Source organism: Anomalospiza imberbis, chromosome 5 (assembly GCF_031753505.1).
Source record: "Anomalospiza imberbis isolate Cuckoo-Finch-1a 21T00152 chromosome 5, ASM3175350v1, whole genome shotgun sequence".
Lineage (NCBI taxonomy): Eukaryota > Metazoa > Chordata > Aves > Passeriformes > Viduidae > Anomalospiza > Anomalospiza imberbis.
This window is the reverse complement of record NC_089685.1, coordinates 5527567-5548016: the sequence shown is the minus strand read 5'-3', so window position 1 is coordinate 5548016 and position 20450 is coordinate 5527567. Positions and strand designations below refer to the sequence as shown.

At 40.0% G+C, this 20450-nt stretch overlaps 1 protein-coding gene across 11 annotated transcripts in view; it reads right to left on the bottom strand.

The window, feature by feature from the left end:
• Window positions 1–20450, bottom strand: part of CELF2 (CUGBP Elav-like family member 2) — a 543574-nt gene that overhangs the window by 253951 nt on the left and 269173 nt on the right. Inside the window, exon 1 of one of the 11 annotated variants that reach the window (XM_068189466.1) lies at window positions 1423–1693. The exons of 7 other annotated variants lie outside the window; for them this stretch is intronic. In XM_068189466.1, the coding sequence (XP_068045567.1) occupies window positions 1423–1529 (107 nt within the window). In that variant the 5' untranslated portion in view covers window positions 1530–1693. Of the gene's footprint in view, window positions 1–1422; window positions 1694–20450 lie in introns of those variants that run through there. 3 more of the 11 variants (XM_068189470.1, XM_068189468.1, XM_068189471.1) reach the window with 3 other exon arrangements.

The following is a 20450-nucleotide window of genomic DNA, read 5'->3' as shown; positions in this document are numbered from 1 at the left end:
TCAAAATTTTTCAAAAGCTTTGTAACAATTTTTTCTCACAATGCATAAGGTTAGTTTTGCCAAATTCAAACCTAAAATTGTTAACTGTTTTAATGTTAAACTATGGTTCTCGAAACAGAAAGATAATTTAAGAAATGCCATATGAATAATTTGTTTGATTTGGAGATAGGACTCATTCAGGTAAATTATTCTGTCTGACCTTAAAAATTCTAATGTATAAAATGTAATAAAAATGGAAAGTCGCATGGGCTCCCACTCTGAGATCTGACTTATCATTTTTATTGCATTTTCATTACCTAAACAAAATTAGAAACAGTATCTTCAAAACAGCAGTTAAAGTTGATACGATCGGGCATAAAATCAAGCAAAGGCACATTTGGCAAGTATGTATTTCCCAGATTGACAGCAGTATTGTAACCTTTCAGAATCAATAAGTTTTCTCACCACAGTTAAAGGAGAGGTTAGTAATAAATCTGCAACTTAATGCAATAGCCATAATTGTAAGATACAAACCTCCCCCTCCCTGCACTATTAGCAGCAGATATCAACTGAAACAACGACCACAAAACAGGCAACGCACTTTATATTCTACTGTATACACAAAAAGATTAAGGGAATTGAAAAAGGGGCTGAGAAAAGGAAAGGAAAAAACCCCCAAAACAGCCCAAACCACCCCATCATCAGACATACATTGAGCTAGTTTGACAACACCATTGTTCAGCTGTCCCATTGTCAGACCAAAAGATGTATTCAATGCTACAACGTCTGCTAGCAAATAAACAAAAGACTACATTTTTCAAAGCGGGGTGCCAATTCCAGCATAATTCCGTGTGTGAGTGTGCGTGTGTGCGTGTCTGCGTGTTGTGTGTCTCTGAAAAGAGTAGTCGATGCTGGCCTCCCGCTAAACCTGGGAGCATTATTAGAGAATAGATGTGAAATCCTACATTATAGGAGTATTTAGGTATTTTTAAAACATCTTCGAGCGGTAGAGACTAGGTAAAGCATTAGTAACTATTTACATAGGCTAAGTGAAAATTAAAGTGGTATTTAGGGCACTAGCTCTAATATGGAGTCTCCCTGAGCTTTTTCCATGCTTATTCCATGCCCAGTGCATAATAATGAAGCAGGCAGAAATATTGCAAAGGAGGTGATAAGAGAAATACCGGCTCTCTTTTAGGAAGGGGGAGGAAAAAAAAAAAAAAGAAACGATAAATATATTTATTTTTTCCCCTCCTTGCCCTCTCCGTGCATTTGTCATTATACATGAAATGTGCGACCCGAACTAGTGGAAAATGCTACTTGCACCCAGCAATGCCTGTCTTTTCCTTTAAATAGGGAAACTACTTAATACACAGCACGGTTATAGTTGCAGCGGGCCCAGGCAACTCGAAAGCACGCGTTAAAACAAAGGAGACAACATACCTTAAAAGCAGCTCCTCATTTCTCATAGTAACAGCGGATTTGGGACAGCGCATGCTTTCTGCACCGATATTCTCAACAAAAGCCAGTTCAGAAGTGCGCTCAAACATCAATGCCACAGTAGCTACTCACTAATGGCTACTCTTTCTCTCTTTCTCTCTCTAGTCAGACGCTGAGTGGTGGAGCAAAGGGGCCCCTGCAGATTCACTAAGCAGAAATAATCCTCTCTGACAAGTTATGTTGTCTGGGCATATTTTACATTAATGCACTGTGCTGCCTATAGGGGTCTTGTTTGCGTTCACTCTAGCCTAGCTGGTGTTAGCTCTCCTAATTACCAGCCAAAAAAAAAAAATTCGTAACATTCCCCCCACCCCCCGCCATTAAAACAAAAATAATAATGTACATATATTTGTACACATACATATCTCTATGTATGAAACTGAAAGAAAAGGGGGGGAAATCTATGGGCAAATGAGGAAAAGCTTTCCCCCTCTGGAAGGATGCATGCTTGGTGTGGATCTTTTGTTTGCCCTGTGAACTCAGTGAATACAGTGGCAAAGAGATGCTGTGGCTCGTGAGGCTTGTGCACTTTAAGGGAATTGGGTTAGAGGCTCTTTCTGGGGCTCTGGATTCGCAGCTGGAGCTTTTGCTCTCTCCCTCCTTCCCTTCCCTGTTCAAGGCTGAGTTGCTTTATGGGACCTGCCAGCTCACATCAGAGGGACTGGGGAGTATTAATGCAGGCACATGGGGATCTTCCTCAAGTTTTCAGTTTTTCTTGGAAATTTTAACCCCCGAAAAACACAAGTCCAAAATCCCTCCAATTTTGACCCCTCCAAAACACAACTCGGTTACCAAGTAACTGAGTTTGCTTTAACCCAGACCCTCACGATTGGCTTGGGCACTGTTCTCACAGACGGGGAAGGATGTTGCATTATTCAATGATTTACTCACTTCCTATGTATGAAAGGAACTATAGTGTGACACAGATTTCAGGGAAACAGCCTCTCTGGCCCTATTTGGGAGATCTGCCATGTGATTTGTAGGAGCAGGTTGTGGTCTTCCCAGTTGCCAAGGTAGTCAAAGAGAGGTTTATTTTCACATCTTGGTTTCAGCTTCTGCTGGGTAAATCTTTAAACCATGCAGGAGGATGGTTGGCTTTTTTTTTTTTTTGTTATCATTATTTTAATTTTTTTTAAATGTATATGAGATACTTGAGCAGGTGCTTATTTAGTAGACTGAAAAAGTCAACAAGTCCTTGATGCTCTTTTCAGTCAAAAGCTTTTCTGCACCACTGTGTCAGTAAAATGCATCTTAAAAATTACTGTAATTTCCTCTCAGGTCATGTTAACTTAAGGAGGTGCAAAACTCAATAAACACGAATTGTCCAAAATTGACAACTTGTCAAAAATCCAGTCAGGCTAAAAATTGATCTACACTTCAAAATTTGAATTCAACTTCCATGGACTTTTGTCTATGTCTGTGGCTGGTTCTAAGCTCTTTTCCTACATTATATACTATGGCTTTAAAATATACTGCTACGAAATCCTGGTGCAGCGCTGCTGCTGCTAATTCCCTAACAGAAGTTGGTATTTAGGGGCTTGATCTTTAAACTTGAATCTGGGAATGAAGGCGTCAAGAGAGCAATCACCAGGATAAATACACTGGTAGCAAGATCTTGCCTTTCTGATGGCAGCTGTAAACTTCTATTAAGGTCATAAATTGTTTGCAACAGAAACAATCCTTTTGTTCTGCACTTCTCATTGAGCACTGTGAAACCTTGGGATTAGTTTCAGTCACTCCAATATTATATTTGTCAAATGATTATAAAGACAAATTAAAAAACAAACCTGGACATAATCTACTTTTAATGTTGTAGAGAGAAAGACAGCACCTTAGGAAACATGGATATCATGAAGGACTGCAAGTTAAGGGAAGACAGGATTCAATTTGCTTCCCTTTTCATCTGCAAAACATGACTGGGATTCTAGTTGCTCTTGCAATAAAAAATAATAAATCATTTTAATGATTAGCAAGTCAAACCAATTCCATGTTAAAATGTCATGCTCCAAGGTCAACTGAGACAACATAGCTTGTACTTCATGCTAAAAATATCTGAACAGTCATGGAAGGCGGCCAGGAAAATACTCAACCAACATGACAAATCCCATACCTCCTGCCCCAAATACTAAATCCATTACTACCATTTCAGGCATGGCCACCAGCACTCCAGATTTCAGCTCCTTTACTGTTCACCTCCAAATGACTTGTGCCCAGCACAGCTCACCGTGGTGCCCGGGCTGCTCCAGAGCAGTCTCGGGCTGCTGAGGCTGATGTACGAGCAGCAGCAAAGACCAGGGTGTGCTACAGAGTACACAGCTGAACGGGAAGTGTCAAACAGTCTGATGAACTGCTACAGTTTTCAAAAAATATGGCAAGGATCAGCATCTTAAGACACTACCAGCTGAGGGAACAAAGCTTTCTTTTCAGGCTGGAGCAGAATGGCTCACACAGAGCCCTTTGGTGGGGAATCAATGGGCTTCTGTTGGGCGGCTCCATGCAGTTGCAAGTTCTTGATCATTTCTGCACTTAGAAAGAAGGAGAAACAGCAGCAACAGGAGATTAAGTGAAGTATTATGGAAGGACTCATCTACAGCCAAAGGAATAAATAAAAAATAAAATAAAATAAAGAAAATAAAATCTACAAAGCAGTAACACAGACAGACGAAAAGAATCTACGCTTTCTATCACACGTAATGAAATGTCTGACAGAACAACATCTGCAGAGGGATCACAGCTGCTGAGGATGAGAGGGAATACGAGTATTATTTTTCAGTTGTAAGATGTACTAAGCAGGAGTGCCTTTAAAATAATATGGCTAAAAGGAAGATTAAACCAGATGCACAGGGCTATCTGGCTTCTTTCAGGATGAAAGTCCAGCTGTGGGTTTAAATTCAACATTTAATATGAAAATTGATTGTAGATTCATAACTGATATGCATATATTGCAGAATGCTCTACACAAATTACATACAGTGGAAACTTAATAATTTTGTCACCCTGTTTTTAATGGAAACCCAAGCCTTCCACGTATGGTCAAGAGTTTGCTAAACTAATTATGTGATGCTGCACATCCTTGAAAGGCAACAGGAATAACAATCATTTACACAAGCAAAATGATCAGAACTTCAGAGGCAAACCAGTAACAACAACTAATTTATGCCAATTAGAAGTGTTCCTTCTGCTCTCTACTTCTAGTTCAAATTATTTCTTGACCATTCCATTTGTTTACAGTATTTTAAAAGTATTCAGAAGCCCAAAACATAGTGGTGTTTCCCTACACTATAAAAGTCTTTCTACCAGCCAAGAGATGGACTCAATTTCATGACGAAGAAATGGTGGACAAATGTCCAGGACAATGGACCAAAAATCATGAGTGCAATCATGAGAGGAATAGAAAGCTTTGATTCATGTCCCCATTTTACCAAGTGTCCCTGTGTCAGATCTCATGCAAACCAATTAACCTCTTGCTCACATCTCCATCTTTAAAATGAAAAAATCCAATAAACTCCAGAGCTGTGTGACCATAATATAGAACACTGCAAGATGTATAAATCAGTGCTTTATTGTGGCTTGCACAAACATTTAAAATACCTCTTCTTCTCACAAGAGGCACTTGCAGTCTGAGTCAGTTATCTGCTGTTCTGTGCAGTTATTTAGGCTCAAATCACATTTGTTTTGTATAGGTGTGAAAAGCTACACTTTAATCTGATAGCATTTTACTGTTTCAGGTGGTTAAATCCCACCTTTGAAGCTGAGCAATTAGTCTAAGCTAGTCATCTAGGGTTTCTCTATTGTCACTGAGGGGAGATTAGTTATACTAAAGAGCATTACTACATCTCTCCATTGACTACAAAGGGATTAGATCCCTAAATTTTAAATGCATGTATCAGGCAAGACGAATCCCACTGAAGTGCCTAAAGCGAAGGTGAGAATTCCCATGTTCCTGTTTCAGTATCACCAGCAAGTGTCCATCCCTGTACTCCACAGCACTGCCCAGCCCTGGGCACCCCGTGGCTGCTGTGCAAGGGCAGCTCAGATGCCTTGAGCCTGCCTGGCACTTCCAGGTAGCTGCAACTTGCCTGCAGGATATCTGCAGCAGTCAAGTTGCACCTGGGCAAGACTGCCAGGTCTGAAACAGAATGGTCCTGAGGAGGGGAATGAAGATGCTCACAGGGCTGGAGCACCTCTCCTATGAAGTCAGGCTGAAAGATCTGGAGTTATTTCCTTGTGGAGAAGACAAGGCTCCAGGAAGAGCTTACAGCACTTTCCAGTGCCTGAGGGGGCCCACAAGAAATCTGGAGAGGGACTTTGAGCAGACTTTGAGCAGGGCATGTTGTGATGAGACAAGAGGGAATGGCTTTACACTGAAAGAGGGCAGGTTTAGATTACCTGCTAGAATGATATTTTTTACTGTGAGAGTGGTGAGGCACTGGAACAGGTTCCCCAGAGAAGTTGTCGCTGCCCCACCCCTTGAATTGTTCAAGGCCAGGTTGGATGTGGCTCTGAAGAACCTGGCCTAGTGGAAGGTGTCCTTGTACATGGCAGAGTAGTGGAACTGATGATCTTTAAGGTCCTTTCCAACCCAAACCATTCTGTGATTCTACGACCAATAATATGTTACACCTATGCAAAATTTTAAGCAGAAACTAAATTGGCCTCAGCTTCAGAAGTGGAATCTTTCCAGCATGCTTTCAGAAAGCAGACAGTTCATTTTGGTATCTTCTCCTAAAATCTAGAATAATGAGCAACTCATTGCCTGCAGCTTTTGTGTTATTGGAAATAGTGGAACACAAGCCCAGGTATTATTGTTAGAATCATTTTACTCTGGATCGTTTAATTGGTGAATGTGAATAGCAAAGAATTTTCTGTAACTCAAAAGGCTGTATCTCATCACACTTCACCTCTGCTCTAATTGAAATTTTTGTTCATTTTTACCTAGAACAAATCATCACACTTTTGTCTCTGCTTCCTCTGTTGATTTTGGGTTTTGATTATACAGCCTTTAACATAGTTGCAGATGGGAGATAATTGTTGTCCTCAGCTCCAGCGAACAGACATCTATGTTATTATTTCTATGAGGAGAGCAGAAACACTGTGCCATTTGCTATTTGTATTATGCACATGCATACAGGTGGAGATGTTTCTTTGCTGTTCCAGGCTAGGAAAACACAAGTCCTAACCTCTAAGTATCTAAATACAATTTCATGGTGAAACCATATTGATCAGCTTTGAGCCATTCATGCAGATGTGGATAGGTCTTCAGGACAGGTACTACCTCTGTATACCTTGTGTATTTTAAACATACTCACAGTATCTTTGTGCTCAGGAAAAGGCAGATAGTTTCAAGCTCTTGCAGTAGAGATACAACAAATCACTTTGTTTTTTGGCAACAAAACCAGTCTAAAATTTGCCCTGTCTCCTTTTGTCTGCTTTGGTAGATATTTTAGATTATATGCCTAGATTTTCTTTCTGAGTCATAGGGGTGGCAATTACTTTTGGTCTGCATGCTGCAAAATGTCTTTTCCAATGTTTTTCACTTGGGAGTATCCAAAGTGCATAATGAAAATTAAATAGCACAGACAGAAAACACAGGAATATAAAATGTTGCATAAATGCTGAAGATTAATACTTGAACAGCAGAGGAATAAAAAGTTTTGCATTTAAAGCATATAGCAGGACTGGTACCCACTGCTTGTCTGCAATAGAAAAGATGTGTGCTGACTTTCCTTGAGCATTCAGCAGTGCTGACTCTGCATCTCAGCATCTGGGAGACAGAAGGAACAAACCTCTCCTATCTACCTAAAAAAAGTGCTCCATTGCTTCCCCCACCCTTGACAGGGAAGGGGGGAAAACTCTCAGTTTGTGCAGTTCAGAAATTCTGACAGAGAAATGCACTTCAGTGTGTTTTTTTTAAGACAATACATCACTTGAAACAACTTACAACTGGCCAGGCTGTGGTTTCAGACGTGGCTACTCTACAAAGGAAATAAAGTATTTGGAAAGATCTACATGTTGTAAGAACATCTGGCCTGCAACTAAAGGGAAGGAGGAGAAAGCTGATCAAAAGAGTGAAGAGTAACAGAAGAGGCAACAGAGCACCAGATCTGAGAGAAAGAGAGCAAAAAGGCAAAGAGAGAACAAACACAGCTGGTTACAGAACCATTTATTTTCTGCTTTAATTTAAAATCTATTTAAAACATAAGCAGAACCTGCTCTGTCTAAAGAGGAATATCTTTATTTTGCACTTGTATTAATGCCAAGATCATGACTCTAATGATGTGGGATATCAAGGACCTTGAGTTCTTGGAAGCACAATCTAAAGAAAGTGAACTTGCACAATATATACAAATGTATGAGCTGTTTGTATTAACACATATCAATGAACATGAAAAATGTTAATAATTACAGATGAGAATTTAATGGCTACTCATCCTCAAGCTAAAATTAGAAACAGAACCACATTTAACATTTTTATTGAACCTATTTTAAAATGATCTTATGGTGCTCTACACAGAAGGTTCATTTCACACATCCATGAAATGCATCCAACAAGTAGGGATGAAAGAGGATATTTAAAAACAAGCTCTCACCAGAAAGAGTGATGCTGAACAGAAACTCACATGCAAGTAAAAAAGAGAAAGGAGTCTCATTTCTAGGATCTGGCATCTAGATGAGTGGAGGCATCTACCAAGAGAACATTTGGCAATGAATGATGTCCTGGTTTAGGGCAATTTTGGGAAGTGGGAATTGGAACTTACACTGTCCTGCACTATCCAACGCAAAATAAAGGCTTATGGGGAAAATTCATCATCCACCAAGTTTCCTGAAAAGGTAGGTGGTATGGCAGGCATTGTCCTATGTGGAAGGGAAACAAACTGCAAGTTGAATAATTCAAATCAGATGAATTGATCTCTGGTTATAAATACTGGTTGAGAATGCTTGATTCATTATCTGGTAAAAGTCAGATTTTCTATTTAAAAATGCTCTGAAGGGAAGGAAATGTGTCATTTCTATAGAGTTGTCATAAAATAAAATTAATAGCTACAAAATAATTTTTACTATTTGAAAAATGAATTAGCACAGACACTTGTTTCCTCAGCTGTTTTCCTCACTAATCAGTTTTATTTCATTACTGAAAAATAAAATCACCACACTATTTTAATACTTTAAACCCTCTACCTAACAATTTTTGTTCAAAGGATACTCTTCCTTTCTTCCTTTTTTTGTCTTTAAAAATCTATTAGCATTGATTAAAATGAAAGAACTAGGATATAAATCTTCAGTTAGATTTACAACACATTTTTCTTTGACCTTTCTCATGTCATCTGACACTTGACAGTTTTGTGCAAGATGTTAAAAAATGACTAGTGATTTTTCGTGATTCTAAGTGCCCAAACTCAGAGAGTTTTGTAGGGCCTGTAATTCAGAGTTAAGATCCTGGTTTGTAAGAAGGAAGAAATAAATAAGACCCCATGAAAAAGCCCAGAAGATGGATGCATTTCAAAACCTTTATGAAAGTTCTGCACAAACTGAGATTCTAAGGCTAAGGAATTCCTTAAAATGTCAGAGCACAAATTTTTTAAGAAGAAGGTATCTTTATTAAAAAAAAAAAAAGTACCTTATCAAAGATGTTTATGAGGGGATGATCAAATGCACCCTCAGTAAGTTTGCAAATGATGCTGGGTTGGATGGGAGTGTTGATTTGCTGGAGGGTAGAAAGGCAGAGCCTGGACAGGCTGGATTCATCACCCAAGGCCAATTGCATGAAATTTGTCAAGGCAAAGTGCAGGGTCCTGTCCTTGGGTCACAACAACCCCACACAGCTCCACAGACTTGGGGAAGAGTGACTGGAAAGCTGCCCAGTGGAAAAGGACCTGGGTTTGCTGGTCGACAGTGGCTGAACATGAGCTGGAATGTTCTCAGGTGGCCAAAAAGGCCAGAGGCATCAATATCTGCAATACTGTGGCCAGCAGGACCAGGGAAATGACTGTCCCCTTGTGCTCAGCACTGGTGAGGCCACACCCTGAATCCTGTGATTGGTTTTGGGCCCCATGCTACAATAAAGCCATGGAGGGGCTGGACAATGTCCAGAGAAAGGAATGGAACTGGGGAAGGGTCTGAGCGCAAATCTGATGAGGAGAAGCTGAGGGGAACTGGTGGTATTTACTGTAGAGAAAAAGAGGTTCAGGGGTGACTTTCTCACTCCACAGCTCCCTGACAGGAGGGTGTAGTCAGGTGGGGTCGGGCTCTTCTCCCAAGTAACAAGGAACAGGACAAGAGAAAACAGCCTCAGGTTGTACCAGGGGAGGTTTAGATTGGATATTAGGAAAAACTCATTCACAGAAAGGGTTATCAGGCATTGGATCAGGCTCTCGAGGGAAGCGGTAGTCACCATCCCTGGAGAGATTTAAAAGACATAGAGATGTGGGATTTGGGGGACATGGTTTAGTGGTGGGCTTGGCAGTGCTGGGTTAATGCTTTGATTTGATGATCTTTTCCAACCTATATAATTCACTGATTCTAAATTTGCTTTTATTAGTCTGTCATGCAACTAAAAAATTAAACATACATTTTTTTTTTTTTAATAGTGAGCCAACTGGGGAATGTTGTTTAAGAATATCTTGCTGAGATGGAGTGTCAAGGTAACGAAACCTTGCTGAAGCAATGGAAGCAACACAAGAAGTTGGGTAAGTCCACTCACAAATAGCTTTTTGCCATGGCACGTAGGCTGTGCACAGTAGCTTGAATCTTTCAGTGGATGATGTAAATGTATCCTGAGCCACAGAGTGAGAAAATTCAAGAAAAACTAAGCTCTCTCATAAAAGTATGATCCCAGTTTATGATCAAACTGGATCCTAATTCTGAGTCCCAAAGTGGTGTACTTTGCATGCCAAAAGTCTTTGTGTAGCCAGTTCCTTCGGACATGCTTTGGTCTGATTAATGCCATTTAAGTTTGGGAACTTAACAAAGAAGCCCAAAGGCATAATCAATCCCTTTTGACTTCCAATTCAATGCCACTTCAACCCACCAGGGATCTCCCTCTGAAGAGGCAAGAAGCATAGGTGAACTGGGGTCAACCTCAGCATCTCAGCTGAGCATAAATGACTGGATGTGAAGCCTCTAGGTCTACTTTGTCTAAAAACTCTGGTTCTGGAATAATATCTAGGCAATGGCTGCAGGCATGGCCATGGCATTCTGTCTTAAAATAAGCTGTGCAGTGATGTCCGTGGCTCTTTCTAACCCTGCTGCAACAAAGATATGTGTGAACTACAGATGGACAAGTGGCAGCTCCAAAGACCCTTGAGATTACCCTCTGTGAAAAAACAGGTAATACAGGAGACTTACTCTCAAGACACCTTCCACGCCACACTACTGATAAATGCTTTTCATTCAAATAAAAAGGTGTAAGATCAGCCATATACTTTTCATGTACCACCTCACCGTAGCCAAACACCACCAGACTTCTTAGCATCTCACTTCCCATAATCAGATAACATTTGTCAAAAAAAAACAATTTCTGTGTCATCAGCAGTGGGTTTCTCTCAACATATAGCATGTTGCTCACATGACAGGCTCACAGAGCCCCAGGAGACTTTGTGAAATGAAATGGCTGCAGAGGGAATGGCTGGAGGCCTGAAGGAGCACACAAGAAAATGAGTAATTTGCCTAAATTCCTTCCAGTAAGGAAATGTTGCAGAGCTGCAGAGAGATCTGTACTTTTGGGATATCTGGCTGTGTTCTTGAATCATTTGGCACAACCCATGGTTGATGCACTCAGCCCTGTGGGACCCTGTCCACATTCAGCCCTTCAGTGCTAGCAGAGTGCTCAGTGCTTCAGCAAAACCTGTGCTCTGATCATTACAAGTGCCAAGAAGTCTGTTAAAGTGTTTACATATTGCAACATTAAATGCTTGGTAAATTGCCACATCATTTTGTGCTTTCAGTGCTCTCCAATCCACATCATTCATCTTTCTCCTGCAAGGCCAAGCCCCGCCAAACTTGCTGAATGCACTTAGCTCCAAATTAACACCCTGTAAAAACAGTTCCTCCCTTCTTCTCAAATGTTGTTATATGTAAAATCTACACCCAAAGTTAATTTCTTGCTGACCTTCTGCTGATTAATGCAAATTAAATTACATGCTAATTGCCCCAAATGGTTTGCATGCAGCCCAGAAATCAGTTCTTTTTGATGGTGGTAAAAGATATTTGCGATTTTTTTACACAATGGTTACATTAAGCCATTGTTAGTCTTACAGCATCTTAAAAAGTCAGATGGTTTTCTGGCACCTTTTAGAAAGCAAGGAAAAAAACAACCTAGGAAAAAACATTATTAAGTTCTGATCCAGTCTTGTAGAAACCTCACTTGTACCTCATGGGAGGAATTTTATGGCTCGTTCAGAGCTCAGGCTCCAAGATGCATTTTACAAAACCTTGAGCCAGTTTTGTTAAACCCGTCACTCCCTAATCCCCTTGTGCTTGTCAGCAGAGCACACAGGCACTTGATTTTGGACGTCTGATTTGATAACGGGTGGGGGAAGAAGGGAGGGAAACAGGGACTGCTATTTTAGATAGATCCTACAATATTCTGGCAGTTTAAGAGAGAACAAGGAATATTTCAAACAGTGATGCTGGGCAGAGAAGCTCTTAGAAAGGGATTGTGTATTGTGTTCCAGGGTGTCAAGGTTGTTTTGGTACCAAGTCTAAATTCCAGTCATCAGATGTTTGATGGTTTGATGGTTTTTTGGGGTTCTGGTTGGCATTTGGCAGGGGGATCAAATGCAATTGCAAATAATGCTTAGACCCTCAGCAGTCCCAGGAGTGGCTGACATCTGCATTACAAATGCATTTTCCATTTACATCCAGCAGTGGGGATAAAAAATAAAATTTGATTGATGTCATGAGGAAGCTAGGGGAAAAAAGAGCCCTCCAAGAGAACAGTGTCTTCTTCACAGGCACTGCCATGAGCTGTCACACTCCACTCCATAGTTTATTCCCAGGTAGGTATACAAGGTTATGCCCATTTTATAGAAGAAATAGTGACACAGAAATTTGAAAATGGGTTGCCCCCATGCAGAATGAGGCAGGGCTGAAAACTAATTGAACTGGGAGAAGATGAAAGCACCCACCTGAACACTCAAATCTAAGGAGGATTTAAGCCCCCTCTGTCCTATCCATGGGCAATACATGCCCAGACCATAAAAGCACACACCAGCTGCTCCAGGCACACAGAACATCCTTAGCCTGGCAGCAGGACATGAGACCTGGCAGTAAACAGCCCAGATCCCACAATACCCAGGCCCTAAACATTAGATCATAGCAAAGACAAGGGAGGTTAAAGACACACACCATGGTTATTCCTGTTCTACTCATCCAAGGAATGATCAAGTAGGACAAAATGATAAAAGATGACATATATGTGGTAAAACTTAATAGACCTGACATCTAAGAATGTTCACTCACTTGATTTTTTTTTTGTAGTCTTTTCCATTATTGTTTCAAGTTTAATACAATTTCTCTCTTCCTTCCCTAATATCCATGTCCCTGTTTGACCTGATTTTGGTAGCAAGTCTCCTCCTTTCTTAGATATTCTTGATTTTGACTTCTGTTAGGAGCTGAGGCTGCCAAAATCCCTGCCCCCTGTACTAAAGAGAGTACAATGCACTTGATTTTAACTGTGAGTTCAAAGAAGCTTAATAAGCAATACCTGAGCAATACTCCTCAATTTAGAGATGAAAGTGTGGCCACCACCACCAAGAGCTCTGCGCCACAGCACCAACCCTGAGGGGTCTGTGCTATTGAGTAATAAAAATATTCCCTCTCCAAAGTGTGTCCTGAGCAGAGATTGTCATGTCACACTGTTAAATTATGTGTGATGGGTCTGTCTCTAGGATTACTCTGTAGAAGAGGCAGCGTGGAAGCTGCCAGATTCATTAAACATCTTCAGTGGGACTTCATGGGGCCTTTCACTTACCCTGAACAAACAACAAACACACCCTTTGTGCTCAAGAACAAAGGGAGTTTTTGCACTTTTGTTTGATGTCAGTCACAACTGGAGATTAAAGCTTCTGCTCTGTGGATTTCAAAGTTGTCTCCCCCCTCCAAAGCTGCTCCTCTCACTTTTTGCTAGGCACTTCAAAAAGGTTTACAGCTATAAAAACCCAAACAGAACAATATTAATAACAATCAGCTTCAGAAATGCTACGTATTTTTGGCATTTGAATGCATTTCACTCATAGATACAACTGAGAAAACAAAGTGCAGGAGTAACATATGCAGGAATTCTGTTATTCTTAATCATGTCGCATCAGGGACTGGAAAACTGGATTTGTATAAAGGAATTTGTGTGTTAAGATTGAAGCATGGTAGGCTCTGACCCACTGAAAAAAGATCCATCCCTTCTGAATCTGGATTTGGGGAATAACTGTTTCTGTTTTCCTAGCAAAGGGTGCAAACAGGAAAACATATTAAGCCCCCACAAACCCCAAGTCATGACTTCTCTTAAACCCCCATGTTCTGATGAGAGTCAGAGATGAATGTTCACTAACATATTCTACAGATGGCTTAATTTTGGATGCCATTTCTGAACTGTGCAGTATGTACCTGTCACCGAACACCCATCTCTCAGAAAAAGCACCCTACATTAAGCAGGAAGATGTCCAGGGAAGGGTTACACCTCTTGTCATCTCAGGGACAACCCAACAAACATTCCCATCTAACAGAGGAACTTCAGCAAGAGTCCACCACCCTCACGTGTCGCTTCAGGATATCTAAAGGGAAACAAGGAGAGCTGCTATAAAAGGTGTAGAAAGAAGAGTAGGTATTATCCAGTTTGGGAAAGAAACAAATCGCATCAGGAAATCAAAAGAGCCCTTTGGAATGTCACAATAAGCTATGAAAATTAATGCTTTGATTGTATAGGAACCTCTTTCTCACCTCTGATCTATAATGATTAATAATTTTGAGAAGGAGCGACAGGAGCGAGTGACTGATGGAAAATGCCTTTCAAAGCAAAGGACTGAGTGTTTCTACAGTTTAGGTGGGCAAGAAGGTGTACATTTTAGCTCTCCTGGATCTAAAGCCTCTTTAAGGACTGCATGAGTATGATTTTCTATTTCTTATAATTTTACCATAATCCATCAGTAAGGAAAACATGCCTCTGCTTCCCACCTAAAACAACAGATTTTATGGAACATGGTTTATTGTTTTTTTACCCCTCATCTTTCTCTACTGCCTTTGAACTAGGTGCCTGTTCAGTCTTCTAGATCTTTCTCACATTGACACCACACCCCCTGTATATTTATTTCTTAGAGAAGTTGAGCCATATGACTTGTTACATGCTTTTAACTAGATGCCAGAGCATGGCTGATCAGAAAAAAATACAGAAATGTGTGCAGTGATTTAAAATATGCCAAACCAGAGGTTAATAGAAGCACGTGCAGATTTGATTTCCCATTTAAAACCCTTTCTGTTCCAGTCATGTTTAGAAGTGTTGAAACTATTAAAAAATTGTGATGTTTGGAACTTCTTCTGTGGCCTAACACAACTCTTTCAAGAAATACCATAGGAAACTTAATAAAGCTGAGCAATTAGGGGATGAGTGGGCAAATCCTATGAGGGCGTGATTTTTGCTTGCCAGTTCTTGCACTGGTCCATCTGATGGCACCCAAGTATCTTATGTACAGCATCTGAGTTTTCTGATTATGCTATATAAAGAACAGACTACAAAACATATTTCAAGTTCTTCATGTTTGATTATTTAAGAGTAGACTATAAATTTAACAATTAATCAGAGGCCCACCTTACTTCAGTTGCTTAGTAGTTCCAGTATGAAATGATCTAATTATCACAAGCAGCAGTAAACATGGTTAAATCCTTGATTTTGTGTCAGCATACTCTCTCTTGGACATAAATTATGCAGAAAGCCTCACCAAAAGTTATGAGCTGATGTGTATTGGTAGCACAGTGCCTTAATGCACAACAGCCCTGTCATTAATATTAGGCTTGCTTTAAATAATGAAACAAAAATAAAAATGTTTCCCAGATGACACAAACCATAAACATGTAAAGTTAGAATGTAGGCAAGAAAATAAGTTGTGTAGATCAGAGCATCTTCATAAGCATTAAGCAAGCAGCCAGGGGATGTACTTGAGGGGTTTCAATTCCACAGCAACTTTCCCGTTCACTTCTGTGTAGTTTAATATTGGAGTTGATCATATTGAAGATCATTGTTACAATCTAAGGCAGTTTTACAATATGCAGATCACTCTCATGCTGCAGGTTTCGTACTGTACCACAGTGCCTTAACCTCATTTTTCCAGTTCATAAAGCTACACTGGGAAGGAGAGAGGGAAAGATTCTACTTAGAAATGGGGACAGCTGTATGGGGTAGGAAATGTGCCTGGACCCAAGTTGCCCATTGATGGCAATTCAGGGATGGCAGATGGCAAGGGGAAGAAATGAGAACACACACACAGTGAGGGTGGTGTCCTGACAAGTCAGGATGAAGCCAGGGAGGGTAGACAGATCTGGTAGGACAGAAATGCTTGGAGACCCCACCATCTAAATGCTTGCTGAGGTGGAAGTACAGGAGTGCCAGTAGAGACATTTTACAAGAAGTTTTCTGAGATCATGTCTGACTTCTCTTATCAGCTTCGTCAGCTCTCATCGCTTCTACCCCACTGCACTTCTAACCCATGAGCACAGGGTACTCACACAGAATAGATGAGAGCTGGCACCCCAAGTTCTGTGTATAACCAATGCTTGGGTGGCCTGCAAGGTTGGCCAGGTGACTGTCCCCCTGGGCTGAAGTGCCTGTGTCTAGAGGGCATCCAACTGCTCTCTGATTTATCAGCTCTCAGGGCTGGAAAGAAAAACTTGCCAAGTTTGTGTGCTTGGATTGAGGCACAGCACAAGGAAATAGGCAGACAACAGCACAGCATGGAATACCCAACCCTTGGCCTTAGTTCCAGGCAGGACAAAAGACATCCTATGCTTTTCCAGAGTCTGAAATTCATACACCATAGATCACTTCAAGAAGTCAAAGGGTTCTGGCCTCAAGGAAAGGGTTATCTACCATTTCATAATAGTAAAAGAATCTATTCCATATTCCTCCTAGTACAGTTCAACTTCACTTCATTGAAAAGTTCTTTGAAGCCCTTGACCTCTACTTTCTGAAACAGAAGAAGGGTAGGAACACATAGGTTCAAAACAGATTATGATATTCAGCTCCTCCTAGAAAATTCTCTATGCAGCACCAGTAGATCAAATTATTTTCATTATATCATTTGGTCGCAAAGAATAGTGACATAATTAGGGAGCTAAATAGCAACAGTTTCCTTCTGGTAAATTTGCTGCAGCTAATTTTGTTAATAAGACTGATAATTGTTTTACGCTCATTCAATATGTTAAGTTTACCTAATACTAAAACCAATCAGAATCTTTAAATTAATTTTTGTTTCATTTCCAAAGGAATCAATGTCATTATTAATCATAAAAGGAGTGCAGAGTCAGAGGATGATAAATCTCCTTTGGGCTTATTTGACTTTCATATTTATGGTTTGGATAAGGTTATTATGAAGGAATATTCAAGAAATGATTGAGGAGCAAAGAGAAGAGAGTGAGTTAGGAAATACTATGCTTGGATGTTGTGCTACTATCAGCTGCAGGAGAATGCATGCAACTTGTCTGATTTCTTTAAGTTCTGCAGAGTTAAGCATGGCAAAAGTGTTCAAAACAAAACAAACTGCTCAGACTGCCAGGCTGCAGAGCCCTAAGATGTGCAATTTTCAAACCAATATGTTCAAGAGTGGATTTGAAAGAAAGCAGGAGAGGAGATTTGGGGCACAGAACTGATGGGATTTTGTATTCCTGGCACTGGTGGGTTTGCTTTTAGAGCATTTGCAAAAACATTCACTGACACTACTGTTGCCTTTGTTGCATTTCTAGCTTCACTGTGAAAAACTTACCACGTAGCAGCTATTTGAGCTGCACTTCTACAAGTGACTCTGTGGTAATGCGGTGAAACATCCTGGATAAACGTGCCCAGTTTTCATAAAGCCAGTGCTGCCCACATCTCTTTTTACATACTTTGACAGGATAAGGTCAATGCCCATTGGCTCTGCAAGGAGTGGAGGTTGTCACCAAAGTCGCTGCTGTCACCGTGACATTCCAGCTCGGCTGTGGGAGGTGGCAGTCCTTGGTCCCTGTGCTGAGGAGCTCCATGCTCACTCACTCACCATTAACTCCATTCTTTAAAATCAGCACAAACAGTGCTCACAGTTTAAGTGCAGTGCTGGATTTTTACTATTGTCTTGAAAAGGAAAACACATGGCATGTTATGCTGAGATGTTGGTAATCAGATTTTTTTCCTAGAACTCATCATACTTTCTGCTGAAGAGGATTTCAATAAAACCTGAAAGGAAATCATGCTTGAATGTGGGTCTGAATTCTGCCTGTATTTGTATTCTTTGGTTATTGAAGTAATCTCCCAAACTTTCAGATCCGTGAAGTGTGTAGCAAATTCTTTTCTGCATCCATCCTACTTGAACACTGTACCCACAGAAACAAAGCAACAAAACCCAGACACCCCCTGAACAGAGTCTCTTACAACTGCCTACCATCAAACCAGCTTTCAGCAACCTGGTTTGGTGGAAGATGTCCTTGCCCATGGCAGGGGGTTGGGAACTAACTAGATGATCTTTAAGGTCCCCTACAACAACAAACCATTCTATGATTCTACCTTTCCAAGAAGCACCAAATAAATGTTTGCTGAATATATATGAGGGAACACATTTCACTGATAAAATAACAGAATGTAGATTTTATTAAAATAGGAAAAAAAAAATCATCAGGAATCTTACAAACCCATCCTTTGTCTTTCCTCATATCTTTTAAGAGACAAACCTATCAAAGAAAAATGTTATGATAATGTATTACCATGCTGAGTTAATTGTCAGTTGCATGTTACTTAAGTGTACCTTAATGATATGTTTAAAGCCTTATTTTCAACTCTAATAGCTATTAATGGTAGCAGGAGAAAATGAAACCAATTTTCCCTAACTTAAAGTGGAGCTCTATTAAGCATAAGTGAACAAAATTCTAAATATAACAATTTCTTTAGGTATTTCAGCTAATGGGAACCCACATTGTCCATATTTCAGTCTAGCTACATAGTACTTCCCAGGAAGCACTTACATAAAATCATGCAGTATTGAGTATGTCAGTATCACAGAAGCTGGATTCATTACTTCAAATGGTATGAAATCATTCCCAAAGACCAAAACAGCTGAACTGAAGGGAGAATGAAATTTCCAGAGGATTAGCTCAGTATGAAAACCCAAGGAGACATTGAATCTGTTTTTTGAGGATTCCCTTCTCCACAGACAGAGAACAGCATTTCATAAAGGACCTCATGGACACAAAGCTAAATATAGCTTAAAAGTTCCTAATAGCATTCAGAATGTCTAGAGTTTAGGAAGTCATCAAGGAAATATTTTTATGGGCCAAAAAGTCCATTTCCAAATGATTTCCACTTATTTCAATTGCTCTACTACAGTCTTCTATCTGGTTCCAGACAAATGAGTGGGTTTTTCCCGTCTTGTGCGATTTAAAAGAATATTACAATCTTGAATAATTTTTTATCCCATAAGTCAAGCAATATGACCAATTTAAGACAGAAAAGGCATCAACCTAGCTGACCTTCTGTCCTGGAGAAGCCACAGGTGTGAACAACTAATTGCGAGGTGCTTGCACGCTTTTCTAGAAAAGATGTTCTTTCCTAACTCATAAGTCAAAATAAATAAGATTGAACCTTTTCAATGGGAAATGGCACAGATGACAGCATGACATCTTCCACACTATCCCATGCCGGTCTTTCAAACCTGATAATTTTATTAAGGTATTTAAGTGTCCAGTAATTTCATAATAAAACACACAGAGAAAATTGTTAGTAATGTGAAAATTGGCCCTTTGTTATTACAGGTTCAGCAACTTTCCTCTACATGACAAAAAAAAAAAAATTGTACTTTCATTACTGATTTGCTTCTTGCATTAGCACTTCTGAAACCGGCCTGTGAAACCTAATTCCTTCTACTCCATTTTCATTAAGGAAAAGAATTGCAAGTCATCTTCTGTACCTTGGGAGCAAGGTACTCGTTAGGAAAAGCTGTTTCGCTCAATCATCAGGTTTCAATATTCTTATATTAAGCTACTCCTAAATCTTACAGCTATATACTTCAGTAAAATCACTAGAAAGAGGGAGCTTTTTAATGTCAGAGATGTTTCAGTGTTAAATCTTCTTTGTGACTATTCTGTTGTGCAGGATCCCAGAAATGGGGTATGAACCTTCCAAATGACAACATATGCTTTTGTTTATGGATTTTTAAGGCTAAAATAGTTGTGTTTTTTTTTTCTTTTATGGCATTTAAAATCAACTATCATATAGAACCAGATAAGCTTTATAACCAAATATCTCTACATCTACACATCTGAAAGAACATTTGTGCAGTTGCTTGTTGCTGCCTGCTAAACAAACAACACAAACCTCCAAAGAGAAGGTAAACTCCCCTGAACCTGAACAATCCTACCACATGCACATAGTAGGAGGCAACACATGCTGGAGGCAATGGTGGCTGGACGAAAGATTAAATGATGAATGTGATTCCTAGAAGTAAGGGCATACATTTTTTTTTCCTTTGGGAATAGAACTCTGTGTTATTTTTCTCATGTAAACAAGGGCAATATTCTTGGTGTATATGCTCCCAGCATTCATTAAGATTAATGACATAGACAGTAGTCAAGCAAGACTTCCAGCATTAGCTGCCAAATTGCCCTCCTTTTTGTAAGGAAGGTCTCACCTGGGCAAGGATTTGAAACTTGGATGTTCACATTAAAAATCTGATGGTTTTGTTAACCAAGCTTTCAAGGTCCATGTGGGGTCTTGCTGGCATTAGGCTGCAAAAGAATGGGTCAAA